At 37.2% G+C, this 13,179-nt stretch overlaps 1 protein-coding gene across 4 annotated transcripts in view; it reads right to left on the bottom strand.

Annotated features, from left to right (window-relative positions):
• The window catches only part of LOC127428172 (dolichyl-diphosphooligosaccharide--protein glycosyltransferase subunit 2-like), a 45,646-nt gene that overhangs the window by 28,574 nt on the left and 3,893 nt on the right, over positions 1 to 13,179 (bottom strand). For all 4 annotated transcript variants that reach the window (XM_051676332.1, XM_051676335.1, XM_051676331.1 and 1 more), the window contains exons 4-7: positions 6,281 to 6,456; positions 4,162 to 4,237; positions 921 to 1,055; positions 630 to 806 (exon numbers count right to left, since the gene is read on the bottom strand). In XM_051676332.1, the coding sequence (XP_051532292.1) occupies positions 630 to 806; positions 921 to 1,055; positions 4,162 to 4,237; positions 6,281 to 6,456 (564 nt within the window). The remainder of the gene's footprint in view (positions 1 to 629; positions 807 to 920; positions 1,056 to 4,161; positions 4,238 to 6,280; positions 6,457 to 13,179) is intronic.

The following is a 13,179-nucleotide window of genomic DNA, read 5'->3' as shown; positions in this document are numbered from 1 at the left end:
AAAGTAATCCATATGCCTCCAGTGTTTAAATCCATATCTTCATTAGCAATATAATAGGTGTGGGTGAGAAACAGAACAATAAGTCCTTTTCACTCTAAATATCCACTTTCAGATGTGAAAGTGAAACTAAAATGGCACCAAATGTGACTTTCAGGTGTAAAAGTTAAAATGGAGATTTAGATTTAAATTTTGTTTTGTTTCTCAACCACACCTATTATATAGCATCTTAAGATATGAATTTAAAACACAGGAATCTTTTGGATTATTTATGTTTCCTTTGTGATTTTTGGAGCTGCAAATGGTCTTATCACCAGTCACTTGCATTGTATAGACCTACAGAGCTGACGTACTCTAAAAATCTTTGTTTGTGTTCTGCTGAAAAAAGTCATACACATCTTCGATGGCATGAGGGTGAGTAAATAATGAAAGAACTAACATTTTTGGGTAAACACTCCCTTTAAGCTGACAATTACACAATGAATAGCAAAATATAGGTCATGAGACCATTACTGTGCTTTCACATATCTGTATATCTATTTTATTGTCTTTTAAAGCTGATGTTTATAATTGTTAATTTTTTTTGCAATACATCAGTGCACCCCTATCAATCTTAAAAGACCAGTGTCTACCTGCAGAATGGGCTGGCTGTGGGACACAGCAGCAGGGCCCTGCGCACTGACGATGACGGGCACGTGGAAGTGATTGTTGGACAGCGCTGCAGCCGCACTGGCCACACTGAACGCCTCCGACAGAGAGTCCCACGACTTCTTACTGAAGATGGAGTTCACCAGCTGGATTACCTGATCCTGAGATGGACACAGTAGAAAAGCCACTTATATATCAGTCAGCACTTCAAACACATCATCTTTTCCAAAGTGTTCACATCATTGGTACTTTCAGGGGGTTGAAGTGTGCTCTACCTCTTTCAGCGGGGGCTCCATGTCCACGTGATCAGACAGAGCGTAAGCAGCAGACACAAACAGTGCTGTGGCCTCCAGACCCTCCTCAAACTGAAGGTACACGCCACCCAGATCATCCAAACGCGCAGCCAGATCCTACGATAGAATACAGAACTCTTCAATATCTCTAATCTTTGTAAATTTAAATGCAAAGAAATTTGAATATTTTGATTGTAATTAAATGTAGATTCATGTATTTGTTTGTGTGGATCTAGCATTTCTAAGCCAGGAGTAGTATTACAGATGCTATCTTAAGTCTTAAGTTAAGATCTGACAAGTCCAAGTTAGGATTTTTCATGAATTGGTATTGCAGAAGCAAAAGCTTGGGTCAGGCAGAGTTAAACATTACTCCATTTGTCAACTTTCTCCATAGCGCCTGTATGCCATTTTGTATCTAATTGAAACTGTTTTTTGTTTCTCTACCTAAATTTTTTTTATAAATCTTTGCCAAACTTGTCACGTGATCTTCAGACCAAGCCTCACATAAAAATGACTGATTTTCTAACACAGTTGACAGCTAAGCTTCCAACCAGGAATTGAGGCTGTATGTTGGCACTGCTGTTACATTAAAAATGTGTACTGTATGTTTCACTGGGATAATGGCCTAATGGTCCTTGATAAGTTGCAGGGCTGCGCCACCTACTGGACAAATGCTGTAAAAATAGTTACATGTTCTGATAGCTTTTAAAGCATTCATCTTAAAATTACATTTCTGCCATTCCTCTTTGGGTCACTCTTAATGTGGTACACATGCAGCATTTCAGTGCTTGGTCATGTAATTGCCAGCTGCAGTAATATTCATCCCAAACTAGGGTTGCTCCGATACCAAAATTTTGGCTTTGGTACGATACCAGCCCTGGTACCTCAGTATAGATACTAACTAACAAATAAAATAAAAATTGATGAAATTACACAGAAAATTACTTGTCTAAAAGAACTGCATTAAGTCTTATAGATACAAATTATGCATTTTCTGTTAAAAATTTTCTGGATTCCATGTTAAATGTTTTAATGAAATGTTATGATCAAATTGTGTTTAATCAAATACAGTGCATCCGGAAAGTATTCACAGCGCTTCACTTTTTCCACATTTTGTTATGTTACAGCCTTATTCCAAAATGGATTAAATTCATTATTTTCCTCAAAATTCTACAAACAATACCCCATAATGACAACATGAAAGAAGTTTGTTTGAAATCTTTGCAAATGTATAAAAAAACAAAAAAAACAAAAACAAATCACATTTACATAAGTATTCACAGCCTTTGCCATGACACTCAAAATTGAGCTCAGGTGCATCCTGTTTCCACTGATCATCCTTGAGATGTTTCTACAACTTGATTGGAGTCCACCTGTGGTAAATTCAGGTGGTAGAGTGGCCAGACGGAAGCCACTCCTCAGTAAAAGGCACATGACAGCCCGCCTGGAGTTTGCCAAAAGGCACCTGAAGGACTCTCAGACCATGAGAAACAAAGATTGAACTCTTTGGCCTGAATGGCAAGCGTCATGCCTGGAGGAAACCAGGGACCACTCATCACCTGGCCAATACCATCCCTACAGTGAAGCATGGTGGTGGCAGCATCGTGCTGTGGGGATGTTTTTCAGCGGCAGGAACTGGGAGACTAGTCAGGATCGAGGGAAAGATGAATGCAGCAATGTACAGAGACATCCTTGATGAAAACCTGCTCCAGAGCGCTCTGGACCTCAGACTGGGGTGAAGGTTCATCTTCCAACAGGACAACGACCCTAAGCACACAGCCAAGATAACAAAGGAGTGGCTACGGGACAACTCTGTGAATGTCCTTGAGTGGCCCAGCCAGAGCCCAGATTGAACCCGATTGAAAATCTCTGGAGAGATCTGAAAATGGCTGTGCACCGACGCTCCCCATCCAACCTGATGGAGCTTGAGAGGTCCTGCAAAGAAGAATGGGAGAAACTGCCCAAAAATAGGTGTGCCAAGCTTGTAGCATCACACTCAAAAAGACTTGAGGCTGTAATTGGTGCCAAAGGTGCTTCAACAAAGTATTGAGCAAAGGCTGTGAATACTTATGTACATGTGATTTTTTTTTTTTTTCGTTTTTTTATTTTTAATAAATTTGCAAAGATTTCAAACAAACTTTCACGTTGTCATTATGGGGTATTGTCTGTAGAATTTTGAGGAAAATAATGAATTTAATCCATTTTGGAATAAGGCTGTAACATAACAAAATGTGGAAAAAGTGAAGCGCTGTGAATACTTTCCGGATGCACTGTACATACAGTACAGCTTTAATCAAATGAAAATAATTTAACAAATATATATAATTTTAAATTTAACCAAACATATAAAGAAGATGCACAACAGAGCTTTACAGTATTAATAAAAACAATCTGATTACTTGAGGCAAAAGGCTGCCATGGCTGAATCACAACATGCTGATATTCAGTACACTTATGTGATATTGCTTACAGATAATAATAATAATAATACTAATAATATAACCATTTAATATTATATTATTGTCACTATGAGTAATATTGCGACTTCTTTGAATACAGTAGTAGTATTTTTCTGTCGTAATGTCTTAAATGTCACACAATCAGTTGAATAGAGCTCTAATTTCAGCGGGATTTTTATTTGGAAAGATCTTTGAAGCGCTTCATTATATCAAGCTTCCCGCGACTCGCGAGATGAAATCTCCGAGCTGCAATGGAGAAAGAGTTCAATTGAGAGTTCACAGCAGTTTATACACAACACACTAAACTGTGGCTCTGCAGATGGATACTATTGGACACACTGCATGAAAATCAAGCATTCGTAGTGTGTGTTTGTGGGCATGCCTGTGTGTTCATGTGAAGGAGATGACAGGGCAGAGAGGCGCCTCTTATTCATACTGTGGCACGCAGCGCATGTGACTATATGATTTAATTCAATTACATCCTTCTGCTGTTTCACACTTGGCCCAAGAGATGCTTTTTTAATATTATTTTCAAATGGTCTTTGATTTCATCTCAAAACTCTTACATTACATAACATTTTGCTAATGGCAGTATACTTTTATATGGTACCGAAATTAACATTGTACCGTTTAAAAAGTTTTGGTATCACATATATTTAGTTACCGCGCAACCCTATCCCAAACACCTGCATGTAGGAAAATAAAAAGGTAATTTAACAGAATAGGCTGAGTATTTATTGACGTCCTCTGCTGAACTGTCTGACCTCTATCTCTTCCAGTATATCTCCAAGTTCTGCCTGCTGAGAGAGACGAGATGCAGTCTGCAGTGCTAGTATGATTCTGTTGGGAGAAGAGAAAATTAGATATTTAAGAACAGATCATTTGAACAGGACAATCTGTAAAATAATACAAAGATCCTGATAAAACTAATTTATATCTAGTGATGCAACATCTAGGAACAGTATCCATTCAATTGGCATTTTATCAATAAAAATGGTGTGCGTGATGACGTCATTCCTAAAAAAAAACACTTTGTCACATAAGTTTTGGTTTATCTCAAAAGAAATCTGCCCTTAAGCCGTTGCCATATAGAAATGTGTGTTTATCGCTAATTGTGTACCTTTCGGCTCTCAGATGTCCCTAATTGTTTTTCCTCATAAGTTTTGATAAAATGGGGAGAGTATTGAGACAATTCATTGAAATTAGCCAGCTTATTGTCATTTTAACTTCACAAATAAATCCAATCAGAAGAGGAGGAATTGCAATCAAAAGGGAGCAGTTGCCCTTCTGATAGGACTGTAATATTGGTCCTGATGTTGCGCCTTTCGCTGGTTGCCACCGGTTCTGACCTGAAAGCAAATTGTCATGGCCCTGTTCAAGCTGGAAACCTGCACCAAGTAGTGGGGGAAACTTTCGGGCTTAATATAAGGACCATCCATCGATGTGTATATGCTGTGTGCACAGCTATTAAAGAAAAATCGATGCGGTGTAATATCAGGGTTTATGATACATTCCTGATATTCAACAGGCTATTTTGAACAATCATCTAGAGCATCGCCATCACAACTGCATTATGTCCCGCATATTTGTCCAGCAACCTTTAACGACCAACTGAACTTAACTGTCATCTAAAATTAATTTTAGCATCATAATGCGATTTACATTTTCTGAAGAAGCTCAGCAAATGTGATCCGAGGTAAAGAGGGTTAGATTTTAAATATTTAAAAGTTTTAAAATGTTCAAAGGCTAGTTTTCTGAAAGTGAACCCGCATTGGACAAATAGTTCTGATAGTTTATAGTCTTGAAAAGTTTAGAACAATCTGAGAATGTCATTCAGCCAACTTTTGTCGTCTACAGAACAGGCTAATTTACATTTGTGTAAAGAAAAGGCATATAATAGGTCTAAAAATATATATATATATATATATATATATACATATGTATTTTTTGGTTTGGTAAATATTTTATTAAATGCTTTATTCATTTGGTAATTTATTTAGCCTAATTTAATACAGGGAATATTGCCATCATTTTTTCAAAAGTATAAACAATAATTTTGTAGAATTGGGCTACACGTTAGTGTTCCAAAACAGCACACTGAAGCTTTTCTCCTAGTATTGTGTATTTATTTTTAATTTAAAATATCTTTGGGCACAGGAATGATATGTTTTTTTTTTTTTTTGTACTGTGGCTAATTCCATGACTGCCATCTATTATTTTGAATGATGTGGAAAAGCAACTTTAATAAAATAAACGGATGGCTACCGCGATTAAATTAATCGCACACAGTGGCTATTAATTTGTTCTCTGTGCAGTTGTCGATGTGCATGATACAAGATATTTGTGTTGGCACTCCTGGAAGTGTCATGTTTCCAGCATTGGATCTGTGCTATGCGGTTAAGATCAATCCATAATCACGTACAATAAATTGGCTTTCAAGGATGTATACCGTTGTCATGATTAACACAGGCTAACGATTGGGGCAAATTCTGTCATGTGAGACTACATTTTTGCATTAATGCCAATTTTCTCAACAAAAAGTGTTTCCAAACCAGTTTTTTGCAACATTTGTAGTATCAATGCAATGAGCTTATGCGCTAAAGTTACATGGAAAAATATTATGTCGACACTTGTGAAAATTTTGCAATAATTTGTGTTTCCATCAGCTTTATTTTGATGCGCTAAAACTTTTTTCACAAAAAATCCTTAGATGGAAACGTAGTTAGTGTTTCATTTGCCGGATTTGAAAATGTTGACATTTTCGGCCAAGATTTTTGAAAATAGCATACCTTTCAATAACTGACAAAAAAAAACAAAGATCCTACAAAGTAAGATTCATGCACAAAATGTATATTTCAACCCTTTAAAATGAAATGCACTCACGTTAAGACATTGTCCTCTTTGGAGATGCGAGCTTTCAGGGCACTGACCACCTCCTGTGAGGCTAGAGGCAGCCCAAGAGAGCTTAGAGCACTCACAGACTGATGGATCTGGGACGCTGTGGAGTCTTCACTTACAGCAGCCAATAGCAAATCACGCGTCTCGTTTGACACTGGAATCTGTCAGGATTAAACAACCAACATAGCAACCACTGGTAATCAGATATGGTACACTGCCCTTAATTAACAAAATATTACTTTGATTGCAAACAGAAAAACAGGCTTCGTTTAGACCTGGTACTAATATCCGTTTAGGGTGATCATATAGAAAGTGTTAAATACAGGTTTAAACATGGTCCAAAACATTTTATGATCGGATCACTCAAACTACATTCAGAGGTAGCAAGACTCCTCGTTTACACCTGGTGTAAAGCAGAGTCTTAAGGCGATCTGATCACAAGAGGACAGGCAAGACATTGCTGTTTAAACCTGGTTGTCATATGCAACTCAATGCGTCACCTGTGACCACTTGTGTTCATATTTCAATGGGAGGGTCTCTGATTTCATGACTGCATACATCACTTATGTCAGTGTGCTACTACATGACGATAATGCAAAAAGAGGAGAAAAGCACAAATCCCCCAAAAATTGCTGCACACAGTTTCTCACAATTATCCTTACATTTAATCTGAGCACAATCAGGAATTCTCCATTATTTTAGTGTAGAGCCTATAATAACTGAACTTCGGGTGTATGTGCCTTACACCTGTGTCCCTGCATGTTAATATAAAGCACACTGAAGCCACCGCCGGACCATGTTTTAGCACAGTGGTTGATTGACAGGTGAGTAGGAGGTGTTTCGCTACTATTCAAAACACATTTTAATGCATATGCATTTACACTACAAGTACAGAGTTTTGAACTACCTCCGAATGTGGCGGAAGTGGACAAATATCTAAACAATTTGGACCCCGTTAAACTGTCTTTAGCGTTGTCCCGTTTCAAACGGATTACCCAAAATGCACCTTAATACCAGGGTACTACGAAAGAATTTTGGCCTGTACATCATGTGAAAATGAACAATGTATATGTCTGCAGTGCGGTTCCCTCATACATGCATACAAACACAAAGCGCTCCGTGTTCACTCCATTTACACTTCTGCATAATAAATATACTTGCATATGTATCTAAATGCAAATACACAGGACACAGTTTGTGGACTGAGGAGTTCTCCTCCTGCTATCACCATATGCAACACTCTCAACTGAAATCATGTGATCCACGAGTAGTTGGAACGGAGCAACACAACAATAGTAGCAGAACTTACTGACTTTTCGACTAGACGGTGCAACTCCAAATAGAAATATTACAAATATAACATGTTACTGACCACAATAGAAGCATATTTCTGGGTTCACAAAATTATAGAACTCGCACACCACTGAATACATCATCCGAACATGAGTTTTATCACAGAGGAGACATGCAAATTATTATTATTTATTTTTATTTTTTTTACAGACATCACCCTGAGAAACAATTAACGTCCAAATAGTACTTCTGAATGTGAATTATGTAGTGACAAAATGCAGATGAGGTGCATTTGAGCCACGTTACTACCACTGTTCCCTCTAAGCTGCGTGCGCGTGGCCGAACACTTCTGATGTTGCTTCCGCACAGCCGGGGTGGACTCAAGTGATTGGGAAAACCTGGAGATTTTCTTGAATCAGAGCTAAATGCATGCTCAGTGTTTCAACTGGAGTCCATATGAATGTTAATTTTTTGAGAGAAGTTTTGAGAGAAACCTTTTGTGCAAACAAGGTAGAAATACACATTTGTGAAACACATACAAATAACCTTATTTACCACGAGGTGTGAGCGCTACTGGTGAATGCGGTTGTGCGCCGAATGGCTAAATGTGTTTCATGGTCAATGCCCATCCCATGTGTGATTAACATAAACAGTTGCTTATGTCTTATGTGAAATGTAAATATGTGCAACAAATTAAATATGCCAAAATATCAGTTCTGTGCATAAGACTTTGCAGTGTAAATGCACTTATGCAGCCTAATAGATCTGCTGCTGTCTATTATGTTAATTTTAATCAAAAAACAATATTGAAAAGAAAGCCACTGACTGCTATTTATTTTTTTTTGTTATTATTAGCCTACCATGTTCTTAGCTTACTTAATACTTGGGCTACTTCTTTATTATTATGACTATTTACCAGAATAATTAAAAAAACATGAAGCAGTGTTTACTTAATTGAGAAACACTAAGGCAACATGTCATTGTTTTTATTTAATGTGTTTATATTAACATTAATATTTAACCTTTTAATTTAACTTTTTAAACCTTTGAACCCGTGTTCAACAGCACAATATCAATTATTACAGTGGTTTTTAATTTTAATGTCAAGAATTGTAAAAATTTACTGGTATTGGCACCAAATAAAATGTTGGTATTTTAAAATATATACAGTATGTATGTGTGTGTGTGTGTGTATGTATGTATACACACACACACACACACACACACACACACACACACACACACACACACACACACACACACACACACACATACATATCAGCCACAACATTAAAACCACCTGCCTAATATTGTGTAGGTCCCCCACGTGCTGCAAAAACTGAGATGATATTCTTCTCACCACAATTGTACAGAGCGGTTATCTGAGTTACTGTAGACTTTGTCAGTTCGAACCAGTCTGGCCATTCTCTGTTGACCTCTCTCATCAACAAAGCATTTCCATCCACAGAACTGTCCCTCACTGGATGTTTTTTGTTTTTGGCACCATTCGGAGTAAAATCTAGAGACTGTTGTGTGTGAAAATCCCAGGAGATCAGCAGTTACACAAATACTCAAACCAGCCCATCTGGCACCAACAATCATCCATGTGATTATCTAATCAGCCAATCATGTGGCTGCAGTGCAGTGCATAAAATCATGCAGATACGTGTCAGGAGCTTCAGTTAATGTTCACATCAACCATTAGAATGGGGAAAAATGTGATCTCAATGATCTGGAGTGTGGCATGATTGTTGGTGCCAGAAGGGCTGGTTTGAGTATTTCTGTAACTGCTGATCTCCTGGGATTTTCACACACAACAGTCCCTAAATGGTGCCAAAAACACACACACACACATACACACACACACACACGGTAATAGGGGTGGGTAAAAATACTGTTATTCCAATTAATCACGATCTTCATTTGAACGATCTCGATACCGATTAAATCCCAAGATCGATCTCACTCAACGCGCAACTCTCTACTACAATGAGAGGAAATCACTTGCATTTGCAACAAAATTTCGTGCTATGCGACTAAAGCGAATATTTTTGACAACTGGCTGGTAAATGTTTACATTTCACTCACCAGTAATTGTGTAGTTTAATCATGATTTGTTCAGCAGTGAGATACTTTCACAGCATGTTGAGAGTAAAAGTTGTTACGTGTAATCCACACAATTCATTTGTCATTGAATGTGGTCTCTTTTAATACCCTTTCTGTTCTTTACAGTCAGTTGTTGATCAAAAACAACTATATAAAAACATTTAAATCTAATCATGCATCGCACAGATGAGGTAAAGCCATTCTAGTCCTCTCTAGTTAACATGTGCTCATTAAAAAGGCGCTGTTTACAGAAATGCAGTTTTTTGTTAAAGAGACAGTACCGGTTTTAGCACGTGTTCAACAAATCAATGTAAATACTTGTAAATAGTACAAATTATCCAATTAAACAAATATGTAACAAAAATAATGCATGTAATATAATAACTTATTTATTGATTGAATACTTTTACATTTATTGATTGTGACCAAAATGATGAAAAAATAAAATATAATTAGTAAAATTAATATTTTCCTAATGTATCAAGTTAAAAGGTCCCCTGTATAATTAACAGCATTAGCTGGGAGGTATTTCTTTTATTTGTAAGCAAAAGGGACATTATAACTGAAATAAACCCATATGAATCTATATCGAAATCAGAATTGAAAGCTTGTGAATCTGGGGGGCTTCTTTGGCTGCTGCATTGTATATAGCCTATCTGTTATTATAAGCTGTTATAACACAATCTGTTACAAAAATAACAGAGGACGGCATAATTAATTATATAATAAATGTAATGCATATTTTTCCATTATGTGAAGACTCGCTGGCCAACTCAATTAAAGAATGCTCAAAGCGTTTCTCTGCTCGTCTTACAGGTTACTGTTATTATCTTAAAAAGCACGCACCACTATTTTGCCGTGGCTGTCTGAACCATGTATATGCAAACTTGCAGATTTGGCTTAACCAGAGACGTCATAACCATTGTGTTTTTAATAAGCATGTTAAGTTGAAAATAGTTTTGAAGACCATGCGTTCTGCACATTCATGAGCGTCTAGCTGTTTGAAAGGAAAAACTTGTCTGCCGTGCGCTTCTCCACAGTAATGAGTGCTGTCTCTGCCCCGGTCACGGTGCACTCTGTTGGAGCTCATTGCTATAATGATTAATGCTATGTTCTTTTCAACTCAGAGAGTCAGAATTTCTAACTTCCTACTGGGAAAATGGCAATGGAATGCCATTTTATGAGCGTTTATATTAAACGTTCACTTTTATTAAATAATATCCAATAATAAGTAAAACTTTCTACATGACAATCAAACTTGTTTAGCTAATGTTTGCAAAGACAAGTGTTCAAAACACGATAAATTATACTCCATTTTGATTATTGTGAATCTGTAGAACAAAGGCTTCCAATGCAGCATCGTGTATCAGTTTGGTTGCTATGAGACGCCTCTGTTGACAATCAAGGTACAGTAGAAAAATCACACAGTAATTAATCTCAAAATGAAAAATAAGGCCCCTCTTTGACACACCTTTGTGTATAGTTTTCACATAATTTTGAATTAAGTGAGAAGTCAAGTCACGCATTCGTCATCATCGTTTGTGATCGATCATTGCGGTCACTTCTGAGTAGGGTTGCAACGGTCAACAAAATTCATGGTTTGGTATGTACCTCGGTTTTGGGGTCACGGTTTAGTATGGTTTCGGTACAGCAGGGAAAACAAAGAATCTTTCTTTAAATTATTTATTTTGAAAACACAGTGTCTGATGGGCAACAATTCGTATTGTGAAGGCCCATTTATACATGACAACACTATTTCTTCAATGAAATTACAATACAAAAATTAAGAGCCTCTTATATGCAAATTGTATAAAAACATAAAGTAAAATTAAAAATTGCAATTATAATAATTGTAACAAAATTAAGACATTAGCAATCAGATTTCTGTCTTTTGCCTTTCAGCTCACCACTTGTACTTATCACTCAATTTTCAAGATTTTCTTTCAGGAAAATCAGAATATCCACTTTATCAGAAGAGAGGACAATTCGTGGACAATTGCAGTGTGCGCTTGTTTAGAGCAGACACTACAGAATTGCTAAAATGCGTTCTTGTAGGAACTTTATAATGGGGCTGAAGCACATTAAGCAAATGCTTAAATCCTGCGTTCTCAACGACTGATACGGTCGCATATCTGCAGCAATAATTACTCCTATGGAGTTTGTTATTGCTTTAGCTCTGTCTGAGCTTGCAGCGAGAAGCTGCTTGAACAGCATGGCGAGACTAACTTGCACAGGCTGTTTATGCTTTGCTCCCATAAGCTCAAGAGACACATATGGATAATGTCGCTGCAAATGAGTCATCATGTTAGATGTGCTTCCTGAGAAATATCGGACTTCGGTGAAACAGACCCGACACACAGCCTTTGTCCTGTTCACTACTCGTTGCCCAGTATTATTGTAGTTTATCCATCGAAACCATAATACTCCCAAACAACAGATTTTAGAGACGGTGGTGGGTCTTCAATCTTTGGCTTATTTAAGTCCGACATATTTATGTTTTTTTTAGATCCATCACAGTTGGGGAAAATAGCGTGCTAGCTAGTATAAACTTCACATGCATTTATATGAACCACAGTTTCTAGTGTACTGTCTGGCATTCTGTTCTGTTAAGTTTTGGTTCCGTACGGTCGCATGTTGCTCCACAATCTTTTTTCCATTTTAGTTCTACGTGGTTTGTGTTGGCAGAGCAGTGGCGCTTTTGCGAACGCTAGATTCAAATGTTAGAAACGCGCATATCCCAAAGCCTAATGAAACTACGATCCTGAAATTAATTCACAAACTCGCACACATGGCAACGGAAGAGTTGATTTCGTGATTACATATCAACAAAGAAAATGAAATACGAGCTTGCACCCATTATTGCACTACTCTGCACAACAAGAAAAAAGAGAATTTAATAAATAATGATGAGACAGCAGTTCGGGAGACGTAGGTGGTGTTATGTTCTAATTATTTTTTGTCTGCTGCTTCCCACTGTCTTTTACTCCTCTTGCGCTCTTTCATTTGCTGTTGCACATTGCCGGTCTCTTGCTCGTCGGGAAGAGTGCACACACCTGACGGCTCGTTAGATAAATGTTAAGCAGGTGAGACTTCCACTCACAGAGCAAACAGATGGAACAGCGCTTACGAGATGCTTGATAGATTTTTTAAATAATAATCTCGCTATTTGTGCTGCTTTATCACCTGTGGTGAGTAAAGGAGAAGCTGACATATGCACTCTCACAAAAGCAGATATATGTAATCAACCTGGAGCACCAACCTGTAGTTATAGTTAAAATAAAAGGCCTCGGATAGATTTATTCTAAATAAAAATGATTAACAATGCTTTAAACATATAAAAGTTATTTAACAATCAGTTGAATTATTTAATTTATTAGTATTGTTTTGAAAACCAATAGGTCTATTTATTTTCTTTAATTTACGCAATTTTCTCAAAACCTGGTTATAGTTGAGCGAGACCTGTCTGTCAAAGGGCAACTTACAGT

The sequence above is a fragment of the Myxocyprinus asiaticus genome, chromosome 37 (genome assembly GCF_019703515.2).
Source record: "Myxocyprinus asiaticus isolate MX2 ecotype Aquarium Trade chromosome 37, UBuf_Myxa_2, whole genome shotgun sequence".
Classification (NCBI taxonomy): domain Eukaryota; kingdom Metazoa; phylum Chordata; class Actinopteri; order Cypriniformes; family Catostomidae; genus Myxocyprinus; species Myxocyprinus asiaticus.
Note: the sequence above shows the minus strand (reverse complement) of the source record. Positions and strands in the feature narration are given on the sequence as shown.